General features: G+C 47.2%; 1 protein-coding gene across 6 annotated transcripts in view; it reads left to right on the forward strand.

The window, feature by feature from the left end:
* LRMP (lymphoid restricted membrane protein) overlaps nucleotides 1–18163 on the forward strand; it is a 391035-nt gene that overhangs the window by 73105 nt on the left and 299767 nt on the right. For all 6 annotated transcript variants that reach the window (XR_003943302.1, XM_030213974.1, XM_030213975.1 and 3 more), the window contains exons 7-8: nucleotides 854–1012; nucleotides 10687–10804. Coding sequence is in view for 5 of the 6 variants with exons in the window: in XM_030213974.1 (XP_030069834.1) it covers nucleotides 854–1012; nucleotides 10687–10804 (277 nt within the window). In the remaining variant the exon portion in view is untranslated. The remainder of the gene's footprint in view (nucleotides 1–853; nucleotides 1013–10686; nucleotides 10805–18163) is intronic.

The following is an 18163-nucleotide window of genomic DNA, read 5'->3' on the forward strand; positions in this document are numbered from 1 at the left end:
CGGTTTTGCATACAAAGGTCACCTGAATTTGCATATTTTTTGTGCATATTCATTACAGCAATCCTGAAAACTCAACTGGCTAGGTGTGCCTCCAGAAGAGGGTTGAGAAGCACTGCCTTAATTGTCAAGGAGTTCACTAAAACTCTGTATTTGGCTATTGCTTTGCATGGGGTGGCTGTGGGGGTTAATGCATAAGGTGTATCTTTCATAAAACATTTTCCTAAACCTGTTAGAATCTTTTTGTTTTGTTTTTACAAAATGCCATTAGTACTGAAAGTACTGCATATCGGTGTACAATTAAAAAAAAAAAGACATGGTTAAAGCGAGAGGAATAGAATAAAGAGGGAGCAGACAAAAATAGAGAGGAAAGACGTCAAGAATTGAAGAGTAAGTAAAGCAGATATAGAGTAAAGTGGGAGGAGAGGGGCTGGGAAAGACTTAGTGGGCAGAAAGGGACAGTGGAGCCAGGAGGTTGGGGAGAGAATTAAGGGGGAGGGAGGAAGTAGGATAGAGTGGTGGTGAGGCACCCCTGAAGGCCATGATGCATTTTGAGAGAGATCATTGGAAGGTCTGTTAGAAAAAGCTAAGTTTTGTTCTTCTTAAATCCTGCAGCAAGGACTCTAAGATGTGGAAAGGCAGGGAATCCACAGGAGTAGGCCCAGGTAGGAAAAAGTGAGTCAAGGCATAAGTGATATGGGGAAGGAGGAAAAGAAGGGCAGCCTGGGAGGAGCAAAGCATAGAGCCAGGCACAAAAGGGGTCAGTGAAGCAATGTAAGGAAGGATTCAAGTGACTAATACTTTATGGACCAACATTAGAATCTTGAGTTTTATACAATGTTTTCTCTCAATTTAGGGAAACCTCAGATTTGATTACCTGTGTTGCTGACCTTCAGTTCAACAATCAAAAATTGCAGGAGCAGTACTGTAAACTCAAGATGGCTATGGAAAACATGGAGGAAGTCAACAACAGGCTAATGGAAGAAAATGAAGAGTTGCATAACCAAGCTAAAAGGTTTAGTTGAGTCTAGATTACTTTTTTTTGTATTCTGTTGAACCTTAAATCTTTCCTTCTACATTCCAGACATGATTGGAATCCTTAAGCCCAATTCCTGTGCTTTTTTTAAACTTTGTTGAGCATTTTCAGGTACACACCAAGCAATAGAACATGCTAATTTAAGATCAAATCAAGAACAATTAGTTGAACAGTCTCCAAGCAACAAGAATATATAACAGAAAAATAAGCCAGTGCTTAGCCTGATCACAGGTCTGAATGCATTCAACATGAATGTGCAGCCTCCTTGTATTCCATAAACAATGATAACTTATTTATAGTAGAATATATTTCTAGGGGGCTTCCCCTGTCACTTGGTCTTTCCATGTCATATATGGGTCCCAAATCTTATGAAACAAGGGTACATCATCTCTTCGCATCAGTTAGCTGGGACATCAAATGTAGTCAATTATTTGCTATGACCCAACTCTAGTGATGGCATGGAAACAAGACCCCACCTCCCACCAATATTATTTGCCATCTTATGAATTTCAGGCGCATACTCTTTTAAGTAAATAACATTCCATATCATCATGCTGATCAATCCATAGACTGGTGGGTTGTGTCCATCTACCAGCAATCCTTTTGCCTCCCTATATGTGGTCATGTGCTGCCGGAAACTCCTCAGTATGTCGATATCCAAGCTCCATCCGCAGGACTCTGGGGTCGAGCTGGACAAAATCGTGACCGATCTCGGCACGTCTAAGGGCAAGAGGTTACCAGAGGTCAGGGCTCGGGCCAGTGCTCGCCCCGGTATCTCCAGAGGACGGTTTCAGGAAGCCCGTCGGTACCGCCCGGGCAAGTCGGGCTCCTCTGTCCCCTCTTCCTTCAAAAGGAACTTCTCCCCCAAGCAGCATTCCTTTCGCAGAGACCGCCGTCCCGGAGGTGCGCCCTCCGGTCCTCCCCCAGGGTCTCGTACCCAATGACGGGGCCCTGGTCCATGGCCCAGTGCAGATTGGAGGACGCCTGTTCTCGTTTCTGGGCGAGTGGACCAGGGTAACTTCAGATGCTTGGGTTCTGGAAGTCATCAGAGACGGCTACAAGTTAGAGTTCTGCCGACCCTTAAGAGACGGGTTTGTACTCTCTCCCTGCAAGTCTCCGGTCAAAGCTGTGGCAGTGCAGCAGACCTTGGACAACCTGATACGCCTGGGTGCGGTCGTTCCGGTGCCAGAAAATCAGATTGGCAAGGGACGTTACTCCATTTACTTTGTGGTACCAAAGAAAGGAGATTCTGTCCGGCCTATCCTCGACCTCAAGGGGTCAATCGGGCCTTGAAAGTGCGGCACTTTCGCTTGGAGACTCTCCACTCTGTTATAGCGGCAGTGAAGGCAGGGGAGTTCTTGGCTTCCTTGGACTTCAAGGAAGCGTACCTGCATATTGCCATCTGGCCTCCTCATCAACGCTTTCTGCGTTTTGCAGTCCTGGGCCGACACTTCCAGTTCAGAGCCCTCCCTTTCGGGTTGGCTACTGCTCCGCGGACCTTCTCCAAAGTAATGGGGGTCATCGCGGCCTTCCTGCGAAAGGAAGGAGTACAAGTCCATCCTTATCTGGACGACTGGTTGATCTGAGCCCCCTCTTATGCAGAGTGCGACAAAGCTGTGGACCGGGTGATTGCTCTTTTGAGCTCCCTGGGGTGGATCATCAACTGGGAGAAGAGCCAGCTGCGCCCGACTCAGTCCCTGGAGTATCTGGGAGTTCGATTCGACACCCAAGTGGGCAGAGTGTTCCTGCCGGACAATCGGATTGTCAAACTTCAGGCTCAGGTGGACCAGTTCCTAGTAGCCTCTCCTCTTCGGGCTTGGGACTATGTGCAGCTGTTGGGCTCTATGACGGCCACGATGGAAGTAGTGCCCTGGGCCAGGGCTCATATGAGACCACTACAACACTCTCTGCTGCAGCGCTGGACTCCGGTGTCGGAGGATTATGCTGTGCGCCTTCCCTTGGACCCAGCAGTGCGCAAGGCGCTGAGCTGGTGGCTGCAGACAGACAAGTTGTCTGCAGGAATGCCTCTGGAGTGGATTGTCGTCACGACGGACGCCTCTTTGTCGGGCTGGGGAGCCCACTGCTTGGGAAGGACAGCGCAGGGGCTCTGGTCTCCTGCAGAGGCAAAGTGGTCTATCAACCTCCTGGAACTCAGAGCCATTCGGTTGGCGCTTTTGGAGTTCATCCAGGTACTGGCGTTGAAGCCAGTACGGGTCCTGTCAGACAATGCCACGGCTGTGGCCTATGTCAACCGCCAGGGAGGTACCAAGAGCGCCCCTCTAGCCAAGGAGGCCAAAAATCTATGCCAGTGGGCGGAAGCTCCCGGAGAGTGGCAGCTATCTGCTCAGGCGTTCTTGGACATCACGAAGCGCTGGGGCCAGCCGAGCCTAGATCTGATGGCGTCATTGGCCAATTGCCAAGTGCCGCGCTTTTTCAGCAGAGGACGGGACCCTCGATCCCTGGGAGTATATGCTCTTCTCCAACAGTGGTCGACACAGGAGCTTCTCTATGTGTTCCCGCCCTGGCCCATGTTGGGCAGGGTGCTAGACCGGGTGGCAAAGCATCCGGGCCAGATAATCCTGGTGGGTCCGGACTGGCCCAGACATCCCTGGTTTGCGGACTTAATCAGGCTCTCAGTGGACGATCCTCTGCGGCTGCCAGTGGAGCAGGGCCTGTTGCATCAGGGTCCCGTGGTGATGGAGGATCCCTCCCCCTTTGGTCTTACGGCCTGGCTATTGAGCGGCAGCGTCTGAGAAAGAAGGGCTTCTCAGACAAGGTCATCGCCACTATGCTGAGAGCGAGGAAGCGCTCTACTTCTACTGCTTACGCCAGGTTTTGGCGTACCTTTCCAGCGTGGTGTGAAGCAGGCTCACTTTCTCCCTTCACTGCTCCAATTTCTTCAGTGTTGGCGTTCCTGCAAGAAGGTCTGGAGAAAGGCCTGTCGCTCAGTTCCCTTAAAGTCCAGGTAGCGGCTCTGGCTTGCTTCAGGGGCCGCCTGAAGGGTGCTTCCCTGGCTTCGCAGCCAGATGTGGTGTGCTTTCTCAAGGGAGTTAATCACCTGCGCCCTCCTCTGCACTCTGGTGCCTGCGTGGAATCTCAACCTGGTGCTAAGAGCATAAGTACATAAGTACATAAGTAGTGCCATACTGGGAAAGACCAAAGGTCCATCTAGCCCAGCATCCTGTCACCGACAGTGGCCAATCCAGGTCAAGGGCACCTGGCACGCTCCCCAAACGTAAAAACATTCCAGACAAGTTATACCTAAAAATGCGGAATTTTTCCAAGTCCATTTAATAGCGGTCTATGGACTTGTCCTTTAGGAATCTATCTAACCCCTTTTTAAACTCCGTCAAGCTAACCGCCCGTACCACGTTCTCCGGCAACGAATTCCAGTCTAATTACACGTTGGGTGAAGAAAAATTTTCTCCGATTCGTTTTAAATTTACCACACTGTAGCTTCAACTCATGCCCTCTAGTCCTAGTATTTTTGGATAGCGTGAACAGTCGCTTCACATCCACCCGATCCATTCCACTCATTATTTTATACACTTCTATCATATCTCCCCTCAGCCGTCTCTTCTCCAAGCTGAAAAGCCCTAGCCTTCTCAGCCTCTCTTCATAGGAAAGTCGTCCCATCCCCACTATCATTTTCGTCGCCCTTCGCTGTACCTTTTCCAATTCTACTATATCTTTTTTGAGATACGGAGACCAGTACTGAACACAATACTCCAGGTGCGGTCGCACCATGGAGCGATACAACGGCATTATAACATCCGCACACCTGGACTCCATACCCTTCCTAATAACACCCAACATTCTATTCGCTTTCCTAGCCGCAGCAGCACACTGAGCAGAAGGTTTCAGCGTATCATCGACGACGACACCCAGATCCCTTTCTTGATCCGTAACTCCTAACGCGGAACCTTGCAAGACGTAGCTATAATTCGGGTTCCTCTTACCCACATGCATCACTTTGCACTTGTCAACATTGAACTTCATCTGCCACTTGCACGCCCATTCTCCCAGTCTCGCAAGGTCCTCCTGTAATCGTTCACATTCCTCCTGCGACTTGACGACCCTGAATAATTTTGTGTCATCGGCGAATTTAATTACCTCACTAGTTATTCCCATCTCTAGGTCATTTATAAATACATTAAAAAGCAACGGACCCAGCACAGACCCCTGCGGGACCCCACTAACTACCCTCCTCCACTGAGAATACTGGCCACGCAATCCTACTCTCTGCTTCCTATCTTTCAACCAGTTCTTAATCCATAATAATACCCTACCTCCGATTCCATGACTCTGCAATTTCTTCAGGAGTCTTTCGTGCGGCACTTTGTCAAACGCCTTCTGAAAATCCAGATATACAATATCAACCGGCTCCCCATTGTCCACATGTTTGCTTACCCCCTCAAAAAAATGCATTAGATTGGTGAGGCAAGACTTCCCTTCACTAAATCCGTGCTGACTTTGTCTCATCAGTCCATGTTTTTGTATATGCTCTGCAATTTTATTCTTAATAATAGCCTCCACCATCTTGCCCGGCACCGACGTCAGACTCACCGGTCTATAATTTCCCGGATCTCCTCTGGAACCCTTCTTAAAAATCGGAGTAACATTGGCTACCCTCCAGTCTTCCGGTACTACACTCGATTTTAGGGACAGATTGCATATTTCTAACAGTAGCTCCGCAAGTTCATTTTTTAGTTCTATTAATACTCTGGGATGAATACCATCAGGTCCCGGTGATTTACTACTCTTCAGCTTGCTGAACTGACCCATTACATCCTCCAAGGTTACAGAGAATTTGTTTAGTTTCTCCGACTCCCCCGCTTCAAATATTCTTTCCGGCACCGGTGTCCCCCCCAAATCCTCCTCGGTGAAGACCGAAGCAAAGAATTCATTTAATTTCTCCGCTACGGCTTTGTCCTCCTTGATCGCCCCTTTAACACCATTTTCGTCCAGCGGCCCAACCGACTCTTTGGCCGGTTTCCTGCTTTTAATGTATCTAAAAAAATTTTTACTATGTATTTTTGCTTCCAACGCTAATTTCTTCTCAAAGTCCTTTTTTGCCCTCCTTATCTCCGCTTTGCATTTGGCTTGGCATTCCTTATGATCTATCCTGTTACTTTCAGTTGGTTCTCTTCTCCACTTTCTGAAGGATTGTTTTTTGGCTCTAATGATTTCCTTTATCTTACTGTTTAGCCACGCCGGCTGACGTTTAGTCTTTTTTCCCTTTTTTCTAATACGTGGAATATATTTGTCCTGAACCTCCAGGATGGTGTTTTTAAACAGCATCCACGCCTGATGCAAGTTTTTTACTCTGCGAGCTGCTCCTTTCAGTCTTTTTTTTTCACCATTTTTCTCATTTTGTCGTAATCACCTTTTCTATAGTTAAACGCTAGCGTACTTGATTTCCTAGTTTCACTTCCTTCAATGCCAATATCAAAACCGATCATATTATGATCACTGTTATCAAGCGGCCCTCGTATCGTTACCCCCTGCACTAGATCATGAGCACCACTAAGGACTAAGTCTAGTATTTTTCCTTCTCTTGTCGGCTCCTGAACTAGCTGTTCCATGAAGCTGTCCTTGATTTCATCAAGAAATCCTATGTCCCTTGCGTGTACAGATGTTACATTAACCCAGTCTATATGCGGGTAATTGAAATCCCCCATTATTATTGTGTTGCCCAGTTTGTTTGCGTCCCTGATTTCCTTTAACATTTCCGCATCCGTCTGTCCGTCCTGGCCAGGCGGACGGTAGTACACTCCTATCACTATCCTTTTCCCCTTTGCACATGGAATTTCAATCCACAGTGATTCCAAGGAGTGTTTTGTTTCCTGCAGAAGCCGCCTTTTGAACCCTTGTCAAGGGCATCTCTGAAAGACCTGATGTTGAAAGCAGTCTTTTTGGTGGCTATCACTTCAGCCAGAAGAGTTTCCGAGCTCCAGGCACTCTCATGTCGAGAGCCCTTTCTGCAGTTCACTGAGGCAAGAGTGCTTATTCGCACAGTGCCTTCCTTCCTGCCCAAGATTTTCTCGCTTCCATGTGAATCAGCATCTCTGTCTCCCTTCCTTTCGTAGGGAGGACTACCCAGAGGAATACTCTGCTCTCAAATATCTGGATGTGAGACGAGTCATCATCAGATACTTGGAAGTGACCAATGATTTCCGGAAGTCGGATCATCTGTTTGTCCTGTTTGCAGGTCCTTGTAAGGGTCTGCAGGCTGCTAAGCCTACAGTGGCAAGATGGGTCAAGGAAGCCATCGCAGCGGCTTATGTGGCCGCGGGGAAGGTGCCGCCTATCCAGCTGAAGGCTCACTCCACTAGAGCTCAGGCGGCCTCGATGGCAGAGGCCGGGGTCCGTCTCCTTGGAAGAGATTTGCAAGGCGGCAACTTGGGCATCGGCCCATACCTTCTCCAGGCATTACCGCTTGACTGTGGCTGCTCGGGCGGAGGCCCGGTTTGGAGCTTCAGTGTTGCGGTCAGGGATTTCTATGTCCCGCCCTGGGTGAGTACTGCTTCGGTACATCCCACCAGTCTATGGATTGATCAGCATGATGATATGGAAGGTAAAATTATGTATCATACCTGATAATTTTCTTTCCATTAATCATAGCTGATCAATCCATAGCCCCTCCCAGATATCTGTATTGTTTATATTCTGGTTGCATTTCAGGTTCAAGTTTAGTCTTCAGTTCCTGTTCAGGAGGACTTCGTGTTCAAGTTTTTCAATGGATTCTTCAAGAGTTGAGACGAATTTGTGTTACAGTGAGCTGCTGCATTCCTCTCCCCTCCGTTTTACGGGGCTGGATTGAGACTTAAATTCTGCCGGCGCTCCCTCCCGCTTCGTGCGGCAGTAGGGCAGCTTTGTACCCCTCCCGCTTCGGCGGTGTTAGGGTCAGTCAGCTCCTCCCGCGGTTGCGGTTGCAGGATAAGCCAGATCCCCCCGCATCGGCGGGGTGGTGTCCCTCCACCGCTCCGCGGGGATGAGCTGGACGGATTCCCCTCCCCCACTTGTGTGGGGATGAGCTGGGTTAATTCCCCTCCCCCGTTTCGGCGGTGGTGAGCTGGGCAGAGTGTCCCTTTGTGGGTGTAATTCTCTAAGTGCTGAGTCCTGCGGATGGAGCTTGGATATCGACATACTGAGGAGTTTCCGGCAGCACATGACCACATATAGGGAGGCAAAAGGATTGCTCTCTATCTCCACCTGCTGGTAGATGGACACAACCCACCAGTCTATGGATTGATCAGCTATGATTAATGGAAAGAAAATTATCAGGTATGATACATAATTTTACCTTCTGTGTTTTTATCAAACATTTGTAATTTGATGCATCATAGTACTTCAGCCCAGAAATCCTGCACTTTTTGGGCCGGTCCCTAAATATGAGAAAAATCATCCCACACTACACAATTCACTACCACTTCCATATATTCGGTAAAGTTACACAAGGGTGTAACCATCTGTAAAGTAGTATAGCAGTTTTCTACAAGGTTGCTAGCTATTTGAGATCTTTAAGTGCTGGAATATCTTTTTATAGGTCTTTGTCTCCTATCTTCTTCCCAGTGCTCCTTTCCATACCTGGTGCTATGCTTATGGGTCTCCAAAGGACAACTTAGTTCTTATTGATCGATGGAATCATGATTTGAGAGTGGAGAGGATAGCTAAAGTCTCTTGCTCCAGATTAGGATTATCCCAAGTCAGGTGCATGGTGCTACTTTGAGAGTTTAGAGTGATTTACAAGGTATACTTTTCTCAAAACCAAGCTTATCGGACCTGATGTGTGATCTCTCCCCTTTAACCTAGGTGTAATGTTATGGACAACACATGGACACATTCGTTTTGGTCTTGTAGTGGGATTCCAGCCTTTTGGGTGGGGGTGGTGAGTTACATGGATTGTCCGCTTAGTCAGCCTGTAAATATCTCTGGTGGGTTGGTTGCTGGGTAATATGGATGCATTCGGATTGGGAGAGAGGGGAGCAAATCTGTGTTGAGTACTGTATAGCAGGGAAAAAAAAATGTATCTTGCAAACATGGATGTAGGACACAGCACAGGCGTTGGAGAAAGTTTTCACTCCCTTTTGCTTTTAGACACCTGAGACACAGGACTCGCCTTAAGTATCAAAAGATCTTTCTGTTCATCTGGGACCCCTACTTAGTCTGTCTTCCAGAGCACAAAACTGTATCCTGAAAAATTTTGGGGTGGGGGGCGGTTTCTATTAGGTTATCAACAGGAAGGAAAAGGTGGATACAGGAGGGAGGAGGGCTGGTGGGGGTGGAATTCACTTAGAGTTAAGAGAATCATGTTATGGTGTGGAGGGTCATAAGAGCAAATATAGTCCATGCTGCTCCTTTTCTTGAAGGAGGGATGAAAAAGTATGTTTTTGTTTTTTTGGGGGGGGAGGAGGGGGAATGGTAAAAACAAAACTGGTGAGGCTGCTTATGCATTGATCGTCTTCATAGTTGGTGATAGCATTGTTGCCATTACTTATTGAACAGAGTGTAATGTTTTGTCTTTGAATTTTGCTTATTCAACAATAAAATTGTTTAAGTAAAGGCAAGAGGAATTAATGCTGGATCTTGAGGAGATTAACCTTCAATTATGCCAAATTAAACATGTGAGCAGGATAGCAAAGCAAGTGGAATGCTAGTAAATTGGGGGGGAAAGAGTTCAGCATAATAGGTTAAATATCCAGGAACAAAGTATGAACAAAAATTAGGGATACTTTCATGGAGTACTAAGAACTATAGACCAGTCAAAAGTAGAGGTGGAATCCAACAAGTGAAGCCCAGTAGACCTAAAGTTGAAAATGCAGCACAAGCCACAGCAGCATGCACCCATCTTACTTTGCTTACTAGAATAGTATTGTAGCTCCATATTTTTTATAACAGGTGTTATCTAAATGATAGTGATGGTTGGCAAGTCATGAACATTTCTTAAAATGACAATGTGGGCAATTCATTTATTTTTTTTATGGATGGAAGCATTGCCTCATTGACAACAAGTTGTCCTTAGAGTTCTGTATATATTGCTTATTGGACAATACAGAGACTCATACTTATATTTTAAAGTACAGGAAAAGCAGTGTTGACAAGCTTTAGTATTGTGACATCAGTCATAGATTCTTTTTATATGTTTAAAAGATCATCTTTACACATTATGAAAAAAGGCAGATGGACTGTGATTGGAAATAGCTGGCCTCCATAGTGACTGCCAATATTGTCAGTGGACAAATTACCTCATTGACAATATTTTGCTTTTTAAGTATGGGTGCAAATGAGACTGTTTTAATGTGATATTGTATGAGTCTTTAGTGCTTGGAATTTTGGCTCCAGTTTTGTTATGGACAGTAATTTTATCATATATTGCTTTATTATATATAACTGATCATCTAGAGCAAGATGTATACAATTAATCTAAAAGAAGGATGTTGATAGTATTTTTAAACAAGCAGGTTTCAGTAACTGTCAATGAAAAACACGGGACCACGGCTTTAAAATGGCAGTGCTCACAGTAAAAACACTTTTTTTTTTCCAGTTTAACTTGACAGTTTTTGGTACTCATCCATGGTGCAAGAGATTTTTGTGCTTCACTTATCTGATTAAACTTACAATTAAACCTGAGGTTGTTTTTCTTTACCTAGTGCTCAACAGGCCATTGCTAGAGCAAAGTCATTGAAGGATGAACTGGAAGAAATGAAAACCAACCTGAACCTCTCTGAAGAAAAGAGTGCAAAGATTTTGGCTCAGAACAAACAACTGGTAGTCTGTCTGAAATGTTCATATTGTAAATTAGCATATTGCATAAAAAAGTAGATACACCATTTAAGTTCTGATGAAGGCAATTTTTAGACAAATGATTAAACATTAATGTTTAAATTGCATCTTCCAAGCTTTTATAATTAGCTCCACATAGTGCTCGGGCAGGCCAAAAATCTGCACATGTATTCTCCATTTTACATAAGGAATAAATCTGTTTAAAAAAAAATTCCCATAAAGTTTTGCATTGGCTTGGAGGTATGAACAAATTTTAAAAAGCTTGTTTTGGCTGTAGCTTGACATGAAGAATAAAGGGATTAACTCTCCTTTCTTAGCGCCTGCAGCAGATGAATCCAGAAACTGGTGGGTTATGTTCGTCTACCAGCAGGTGGAGATAGAGATAAACAAGACTGAAGGCAATGATACCAGATGGCCAGCCCCTGCATCAGTTAGTATATCTCTATCTCCAGCAGGTAGTGGACGGCTTCTCTCCAGCTCCTGTTTTCAAGGTCCCTGAGGGTGCTCCTGGGCCAGGTGGCCAGTTGAGCAAGGGGGTGTTTGCCAAGGGTGCCAACTTTGGAGGCATACTTGGTCGCCGGGTCCCTGCCTCACTCCACTTTTTCCTCCTCCCAGGCTGAATTTGGGTTAGGTTGCTCAGACTCCCTTCCTCCTCACAAAAAGAGAGAAAAAAAATCACAGAGAATTTTAAAAAAAGGGTGCATTCAGTGTGCAGTTTTCAGTCTGAGCTCTGCCTTGTTCCTGCTCAGCTCTCTGCTGGGAGGTCCCGCTGCTTCGGAGGTCGGTGGCTGGGGTAAGTGCTGGCTCCTGTAATCTCTCTCCCTGTGCGGTCTGACTTCAGGGAATGGCAACGGAGACTGTAAAACGTTGTTCTCAATGTGGGAAACTGCATTCTGCAGCCGGTTTGTGCAGCGCAGAGTGCGATGAGGCTAGCAGAGGGAGACGGATCTCTTGCCTCTGGCGCATTTTCCTGTGCTGAACCACATGGTGTGCACGCCATTTTCTTTCTGGCGCCGCTAAGGCAGCTTCTGTTGTGGTTTCGATTCTGGCTTCTTCCCATCTTGACAGTGAAGTAGTGGGGGGGGGGGGGGGGGGGGGGGTCTGGGGGGACTGCTGGGCCTGACAGGCTTGGGAGACTTTTGTTTTCTCCCGAGTTTGTCCTCCCTATGCACCAGGCCTATGTCCTTAAGCGGGCTGTCCTTCACGCGAGTCCGGCTCCAAAGCTTGGGGCCCCGGTGGGGATCAGGGTCTGCCTGCCTCTTCTGGGGATGATCCCACACTCAAAAGGAGGCAGATGGCCTCGCTGTCTGAGGAGGGGTCTTTGGTCCCTGTGATGGCTGCCCCGTCTCTGGTGGCTCCTTCTGAAGGGTGCTGCTCCATGAAGAGATGGATGACCCCTTTGCGGTATGGCTTTTTCACAAGGAGGAACTGCCATCTGTTATTTCTCAAGCCTTAGAGGCTGTGAATATTGTGGACCTGGAGGTCACCACGTTTTAGGCGATTAATCCTACGATGACTAGTACCTGGTGCTCGTTGAGGGTGTTCCTGGTTCATGAGGCTATTCGGGAACTCATTTCTGCACAGTGGGCAGATCCGGATGATGGCCTTAAGGTAGCCAAAGCCATGGCGTAGCTTTATTCTGTGGGTGCAGATCGAGGGGAGCAGTTCTCTCTCTCCCCAAGGTAGACGCCCTGGTGACAACAGTCACCAAGAAGACTACGCTACCTGTAGAAGGTGGAGTAGTGTTGGACATGCAGGACCGGCATCTGGAGGCTTCCCTGAAGCGCTCATTTGAGGTGGCTGCTCTGACTCTGGCTCTTCAAGCCTCCGTTTGTAGCTCTTATGCTGCTAGAGCTTGTCGTAGCTGGCTTCATTCATAAATACGTAAGTATTGGGACAGACCAAAGGTCCATCAAGCCCAGCATTCTGTTTCCAACAGTGACCAATCCAGTTCACAAGTACCTGGCAAGATCCCAAAACAGTACAGTACTGGAGATCAACCAGCAGGAAACTGATCTGTCTGGGGCTCCTGGGTTCTCTAAGATGGACGTGGGCCTCGCCTATCTGTCGGTTGCCTTATATGATTTGATCCGAGCTTCGGCCAAGCTTGAAGGCAGTGGCGGTTTCCTCTCAGTGGCTCTTGTGGCTCTGTCATTGGTTGGCAGACATGGCTTCTAAGCAGCCCCTGAGCAAATTGCTGTTTCTGGGTAAATTACTGTTTCGGGAGGACCTGGAGAAGATTGTGAAGGACTTGGGGGATTAGTCACAGCGCCTCCTTGAGGATAAACACAAGCCCGGTCTATGGCAGGGGTCTTCGAGGTCTTTGTTTTGCGAGGTGCACCAGTATCGTCCGGGATGGTCTTCGGTGCCTTTTCAGTGCTCTCATTTTCAGCAGCGCTCTTCCTTACAAAATGACAAATGGGCGTCATGAGCAGCGCCTCAACCTCCCAATGATGGGTCACAGGCCCACTCTGTGGTGGAGCAGATAGGGGGTCAGCTGACCCTTTTCTACCCGGAGTGGGTCAAGATCACTTCGGACCAGTGGGTTCTCGATGTGGTGCGGGAAGGTTACAAGCTCAAATTTGACCCTCATGTCGCAGATTATTTTCTGGAATCCCACTGTGCCATGTGCTGAAAGCGGGCGGCAGTAGTGGCCACTTTGTAAGACCTCCTATAGTTGGGGGCCATTATTCCCGTGCCCAGCTCGAGGTTCACACGGGTCGCTATTCCATCAGTTTCGTGGTTCCCAAGAAGGGGGGATGCCTTTCGGCCCATTCTCAATCTCAGAAGGATGAACCAGTTTCTGAGGGTTCGGCACTTCAGCATGGAGACCTTGTGATCCTTCATTGCGGCGGTTCAGCCTGGCGAGTTCTTGATTGCTCTCGATCTCTGGGAGGCATACTTGCATATCCCAATTTGGCAGCCTCACCAGAGATTCCTCTGGTTTGTGATCCTGGGTCGTCACTTCCAGTTTCGGGCTCTCCTCTTTGATCTGGCCACTGCTCCATGCACCTTCTCCAAAGTCATGGTGTTTGTGGCGGCTTTTCTGCATCCCTGCTTCCCTATCACGATGACTGGCTGATCTGAGTGGCTTCAGTGCAGAGAGTCATGTGGCCACTGAAAACGTTATAGCCCTCCTACAATCTTTAGGCTGGGTGATCAACAGAGCCAAGGGTTGACGTCTGTCGACTCAGACCTTGGAATATCTGGGAGTTAGCTTTGAGACAAGGCAGGGGAAGGTTTTCTTGCTGGATGGTCGGCAAATCAAGTTGATGTCGCAAGTGCGCACTCTGCTTTGGATGCCCAGTCCCTGCATCTGGGTTTATGTTGAGGATCTGGGCTCCATGGTGGCCACCCTGGAAGTGGTGCTGTGGGTGAGGGCGCACATGCGTCCCCTACAACACTCCCTGTTTATCAGATGGTCGCCGACTTCACTGGACTATCGGCAGCATCTTCCCTGGTTGGACAGTGCCAGGAGCAGCTTGGCGTGGTGGCTTCTTCCTCCCAATTTGCAGAGGCATGCCATTGGCCTCTCCACAATGGGTGGTCATAGTTATGGATGCCAGTCTCTCAGGGTGGGGGGAGTCTATTGTCTCATTCGGGTTGCACAAGGGAATTGGACTTCGCTCGAGGCAGCTTGGCCCATCAATCATTTGGAATCGAGAGCAGTGGTAAACACCTTGACGAGTCTTGTCGGACAACACTATGGCAGTGGCCTATATCAGTCTTCATGGGGACACCCACAGTTTGCCTCTGGTGACCGAGGCACTCCATCTTCTGGATTGGGCGAAGGCTCATGCTCTTTGCCTGTCGGCAGTGCATATTGCAGGGCAGAGCAACACCCAGGTGAATTTTCTCAGACTTTTCTGGACGCGGCAGAGTGGGAGTTGTCCTCGGATGTGTTCCTCCTAATTTGTCAATATTGGGAGACGTCAGAGGTAGACCTTATGGCTACGTAGGAGAATGCCAAGGTACCCATATTCTTCAGCCAAAAAGGCAGCCCGGGTTTGCAAGCTTGGATGTCCTGTGTTAGCTGTGGCCAGAGTTGGTGCTTCTCTACTGTTTCCCCCTTGGCCTCTGATAGGAAGAATCCTGCACCGAATCAGTCTTCACAGGGGACCTGTTGTGTTGGTGGTTCGGGATAGGGCCCAGCAGCCATGGTATGTGGACCTGATTCGGCTGCTCGAGGGCCTGCCATTGTGGCTGTCAGTACATAAGCATCGTCATGCTGGGACAGACCAAGGATCCCTTGAGCCCAGCACCCTGTCACTGACAGCGGCCAAAAGAACAAGCAATTTGTCCCGCCCATCCTAGAAATACTGTATTATTCCCTCGTCCATTGTCATTCTATGGCTTTTTCTTCCAGGAAGCCGTCCAACCCTTTTTTGAAGTCCGTTAAGTTAACCGCTTTAACCACCTTTTTCTGGCAGCAAATTCCAGAGTTTAACTATGGGTTGAGTGAAGAAACTTTTCCTCCGATTTGTTTTAAATTTACCACACTGCAGCTTCATCGCATGCCCTCTTGTCCTAGTATTTTTGGAAAGTGTAAACAGACGCTCCACATCGACCCGTTCCATTCCACTCATCTTATAGACCTCTATCATATCTCCCCTCAGCCGCCTTTTCTCCAAGCTGAAGAGCCCCAGTTTCAGCCTGTCCTGATAGGGAAGTCGTCCCATCCCCTGTATCATTGTCGCCCTTCTCTGCACCTTTTCCAATTCCACTATGTCTTTTTTGAGGTGCGGCGACCAGAATTGAACACAATACTCGAGGTGCGGTCGCACCGTGGAGTGATACAACGGCAGAATAATATCCTTATTTTTGTTTTCAATCCCTTTCCTAATGATACCCAACATTCTATTTGCTTTCCTAGCCACAGCAGCACATTGAGCAGAAGTTTTCAAAGTATCATCAACGACGACACTTAGATCCCTTTCTTGGTCCATGACTCCCAACACTGAACCTTGCATGACATAGTTCATAGTTTGGGTTCCTTTTTCCCACTTGCATCACTTTGCACTTGTTCACATTAAACGTCATCTGCCATTTAGATGCCCAGTCTCCCAGTCTCGTAAGGTCCTCTTGTAGTTTTTCACAATCTTCCCGCGATTTGACTACTTTGAATAACTTTGTGTCATCGGCAAATTTTACCTCACTAGTTACCCCCATCTCTAGGTCATTTATGAATGTTAAAAAGCAGAGGTCCCAGCACCAATCCCTGAGGGACCCCGCTAACTACCCTTCTCCATTGCGAATATTGACCTTTTAATCCTACTCTGTTTCCTATCTTTCAACCAGTTTCTAATCCACAGCAAGACACTATCTTAGTCTGCCGTTTTTTGTCTACCTTTAAAAAAAAAAAAGAGAGAAAAACCTGTGGCCTTCATGCTTGGAAGCACTTATGTTTGTAAAATGACTCCGGATCTCCTCCATCAGGGTCCAGTCCAGATGGAAGATCCCTCCCGCTTTGGTCTTATGGCTTGGCTCTTGAGAAGAACCGCTTGAGGAAGAAGGGTTACTCGGAAGCAGTTATAGCCACATTGCTGCAGGCTCAAAAGCGGTCTACTTCCTGGCTTATGCTCGGGTATGGAGGACCTTTTCGGAGTGGTGCGTTCAGCACGCCAGGTCTCCCTTTAAAGCATGTTGACCTTCCTGCAGGATGGACTTCAGAAAGGGTTGGCCTATAATTCTCTTCGGGTTCAGGTAACTGCGCTCGCATGTTAAAGAGGACATGTGTCTGGTGGAGAGTGCTCCTCTGGTATCGGCGGGTTTCGAACGATTTTCACTGATCAGATCAACTTTTCGTGCTCCTTTCTGCAGCGCATAAGGGTGAGGCCACCTCCAAGGCAACCATTGCTCATTGGATTAAGGAGACCATTGGGTCGGCATACATTTTACATGGGGAGACCCCACCTGTGGTGCTGCGTGCTCATTCCACATGGGTGCAGGCAACTTTGTGAGTGGAAACTTCGATTCCGCCATTGGAAGAAATTATTGGGCGGCTACTTGGGCTTCCCAGCATACGTTTTCGAAGCATTACAGGATGGGTGTGACCGCACGGGACGATGCACAATTTGGGGTGGAAATGTTGGCTTCCCACTCTACTTGGGGTATGCTTTGGTACATCCCACCAGTTCCTGGATTCATCTGCAGGCGCTAAAGAAGGTAAAATTATATCTTACCTAATAATGTTTTTTCTTTTAGCCGCAGCAGATGAATCCAGGATACCTCCCTGTTGGCCAACACCTGCTTTTTTTTTTTCTTCTGCGTGGCCTCAAGGCCTTTCTTTCCCTCTTTCTCTAGAGCAGATTCAGACAGAGAGAGGGTGCAATCTACAGACAAGAGTTCGGTAGGAATGGAGCTTCCTTTTGTTTGGATTCTGTTTTTTTGTTGTAAGGAAAGCTTCTGAGTTCTGGTTACTTCGTTGTGTTTTCCAATTATTTTCCACTTCTTGCGAATGGCATATACTAACTGATGCAGGGGCTGGCTGGCTGGTATCATTGCCTTCAGTCTTGTTAATTTCTATCTCCACCTGCTGGTAGACGAATATAACCCACCAGTTCCTGGATTCATGTGCTGTGGCTAAAGGAAAGAAAATTATCAGGTAAGACATAATTTTGTCTGTCTGCCGTTTTTGTCTACCTTTTAAAAAGAAAAGAGAGAAAAACCTATGGCCTTCTTGCTTGGAAGCACTTATGTTTGTAAAATGAGTCAATTACATGTTGAAGTTGTAGAAATTGCTGCTTCCTCATTCAATTCCCAACATTTATACACAGCATCTTTCCTTTTTGTGCATGTGTAAATCTGTAAAATAGCTCCCACTCTATGTGCTGGCAAATAAAAAAAAAAAAAGCACTCTTGCATATGTTTATACATATTTTACAAAAGGCTCTGCATTTAGCAGTGTCTCTTCTACACTGTATCTAAAATAAGTCTGTGTTTAGCATTATAGTATAAATATAGCAGTATGCATCCTTGAACAGAACATAGCTCATGAACATAAGGCACACCATACCAGGTCAGTTCAAAGATCCGGTGAGCCCAGCATACCCAGCATCTGCTGGGTACTTCTTAATGACTTGACTGTTGCTAAAGTATGCCCCCTTCATTCAACTGAAACAGCGCTTGCTAAAGTCTCCAATGACTTGTTTCTGGCCAGATCCAAAGGTCTCTATTCTATTCTCATCCTTTTCGATCTATCTGCTGCTTTTGACACTGTTGATCACAGCCTACTCCTTGATACACTGTCCTCACTTGGATTTCAGGGCTCTGTTCTTTCCTGGTTTTCTTCTTATCTCTCCCAACATACTTTTAGTGTATACTGTGGTGGATACTCTTCCACTT

The sequence above is a fragment of the Microcaecilia unicolor genome, chromosome 9 (assembly GCF_901765095.1).
Source record: "Microcaecilia unicolor chromosome 9, aMicUni1.1, whole genome shotgun sequence".
NCBI classification, from domain to species: domain Eukaryota; kingdom Metazoa; phylum Chordata; class Amphibia; order Gymnophiona; family Siphonopidae; genus Microcaecilia; species Microcaecilia unicolor.